General features: G+C 61.5%; 1 protein-coding gene across 1 annotated transcript in view; it reads left to right on the top strand.

Moving 5' to 3' along the window:
* Positions 1 to 1,755: 1,755 nt before the first annotated feature.
* MNEG_13158 (D-3-phosphoglycerate dehydrogenase) overlaps positions 1,756 to 2,484 on the top strand; it is a gene marked incomplete at both ends in the record, with an annotated part of 4,520 nt that continues 3,791 nt past the window's right edge. Inside the window, 3 exons of the mRNA XM_014038370.1 lie at positions 1,756 to 1,789; positions 2,015 to 2,119; positions 2,246 to 2,302. Coding sequence (XP_013893824.1) covers positions 1,756 to 1,789; positions 2,015 to 2,119; positions 2,246 to 2,302 — 196 coding nt within the window. The remainder of the gene's footprint in view (positions 1,790 to 2,014; positions 2,120 to 2,245; positions 2,303 to 2,484) is intronic.

The following is a 2,484-nucleotide window of genomic DNA, read 5'->3' as shown; positions in this document are numbered from 1 at the left end:
GGATACGGGCATCGCCGCGGCGGCGGCCGCGGCGGCAACTGCTGCGGCGCGCGCCGCTGCGTGATTCGACTGCCCGGCGCGGGCCGAGTACTTCGCTGCCACGGCAGCCGCCTGCTGCTGCTGCTGCTGCCGCTGCTGCTGCACCGTATCAAGCTGCTGCAGCAGGCGCGCCTGGTGCTCCTTCCGCTCCTCGATCTGCGATGCGGGCGAGGCGGCGGGGCGGTTTGAGCAGCTGCCAGCTTTTCAATGCACCCGCCCAGCTTCCCCCCGGGCATCCGCAACTGCCGGCACGCCCGTCTTCACGCTAGCAACGACTGGTCCAGATCAACCTTTGTCACGTGTTGCAGCGCGACCATCATAATTGCAAGCGCTTGGGCGGAATGATTCTGCGCCGCAGCCCCCCACCATCACCTCGCGCAGAAGCTCGTCATGCAACTGCGCCAATGCATCCTCGGACGACTGCCCCGGATCCGCTGCGGCGCGCCGCTGTGTTGTGGAGCCTGGCAGCGGTTCAGAATGCGGCGCACGTGCGAGCGCAGGTCGGGCGGGACGACGCAGATGCCGACACTGGACGCGCCCCGCCCGCAGCGTGGCGCATGTGCGGGCGCAGCCCCATTGTCCAATGCACCGTTACAGCGAGCTATGGAGAGCAAAACGTCTTTGTGTAGGCTTACCCCTGCATTGGCGTGGCCAGAGCGACACTGGGACGCTGACAGTGCAGGCAGTGCTCTTGGAGGAGCCCGCTGGCCGCACCCTACGCCCGCGGAGCAGCTGCATAGCGCAAAGTTTTCCCTAATACACTTAGTGCGTATCAGCAGGCACGGGCCCGAAGGCAAAAAGCACTAGACCGTGCTGCTCACACTAAAGCATACCGCGAAGCTCTCAGACTCGATTCAATTGTATGATAGACGTGATATAACAATGAATTGATTCGCGGCCAGGCAACTCCTTGCCCGGCCGATCTCACGGGACTTGCAAGCCAAAGCGTACGATCACGATTCAAGAGGGTGAGAGCTGTCAATAACTATGAGATGACTACTTAATTTCGTCTGAAGGCGCTGTGAACGCCCGAACTTCTATTTCTGGCAGTGATGCGGCGGGCCAGGCCGCACGCGTCGTAGTGCACTCAGGGCGATGGACGCGCACACCGTAAGCGCACATACGCATGTGAGGAAGAAGCATGTGCTGGTGCGCGTTGAATACCTGTCCAGCCGATGCGCTCCTTGCAGCAGCGGGGTCATCAGCAACTGCGGGAGGCCATGCTCACTTGCTCAGCCTGCCTCTGCCTTCGTCTTCCCAGCCGCTTGTCATTTCTTGGATGACACAGAATCACAGTGTTCGTGCAGCAACAGTGCGGCCTGTGGGAACACGCATATAACCAGTCTCTTGCGGTCTTTGCTGCACTGCAAAATCTGCCCTTTGGGTGGTTTTCTACATTAATCGGACAGGCAATTCAGCGCATTGACCGTCAACACAAAACTCTAATGCAAGGCATTTGTCGCCCATGGATGCTTGCATGGTGTTGATGCAGCGCTCTCTCTCTCTCTCTCATTTTACCGACCTGCAGAGACCAGACATGTGGCAGCCCGCCTCGGACCTGGTCAAAGCTCTCTCAAGTGCTGCCGGCGGCTGGGCAATGATGCGGTGCACATGCGCCCGCCCTGTACCCTTGCATCGCCAACAAAACTGTGCGGGCATCTGGTCAACGCTTGAAGCATCGGTTTGCTTGGAGATACCCAGGTCGGGCAACTCGAAATGGCTGAGTTGGCGCTGACCGTTATCAAATATTGTAAGCGGCTCGGAAACACATGCAGCGCGTTCATTTGCTTGACCGTCGCTACCTTATACGGTATTCTCGCAAGGGCGCACGCACTCGTCTGAACACAGCTGGCGAGCACAGCTGAACAGCAGCACTCCCTCGCTTGGTCTACATGCTCAGCTGCATATCGAATCGCCAGCAGCACATAGGAAGCTTTACACGGGTGCGCATATATCATACTGTTACACGGATCAGATCTGCCCGAGGCCGCCGCTGGCACTGACGGCTGCCCCTCTTCGCAGGCCCGTGCCATCACCAACAAGCGTTTTATCACCGTAAACCGCGGCGCCATGTCGGGAGGTGCGTGGGCCCTTCGCCTAGCAGCGCGCCGGGCGCGATGGGCCGCCGTCCGGCGCTTGCGGTTACCCGCGACAGCGCGCGCACACACTCGCTGACAGCGCGCCCTCGCCCCCCGACGCGCCGCAGGCAAGGCCCCGGGCGGCAAGCCCGTCGTGCTCATCACAGAGAAGCTCGGCGATCCTGGTGAGCACAGCGCCAACTCCCAGGAGGGGCCTCGACCCATCGACCCAACAACCCGTTGCCCACCGCGACTGTGTCCGCCCACCCTTTGGACGGCCCGCGGCCCGCCCCACGCGGCGCTTCGTTACGGAGCCTGCGTCACTCTGCTTGCCAGCTCTACACGACCGCCGGAGACACCCCTCCCG

The sequence above is a fragment of the Monoraphidium neglectum genome (genome assembly GCF_000611645.1).
Source record: "Monoraphidium neglectum strain SAG 48.87 unplaced genomic scaffold scaffold03659, whole genome shotgun sequence".
Taxonomy (NCBI): domain Eukaryota; kingdom Viridiplantae; phylum Chlorophyta; class Chlorophyceae; order Sphaeropleales; family Selenastraceae; genus Monoraphidium; species Monoraphidium neglectum.
This window is presented reverse-complemented; position numbering and strand designations above follow the sequence as displayed.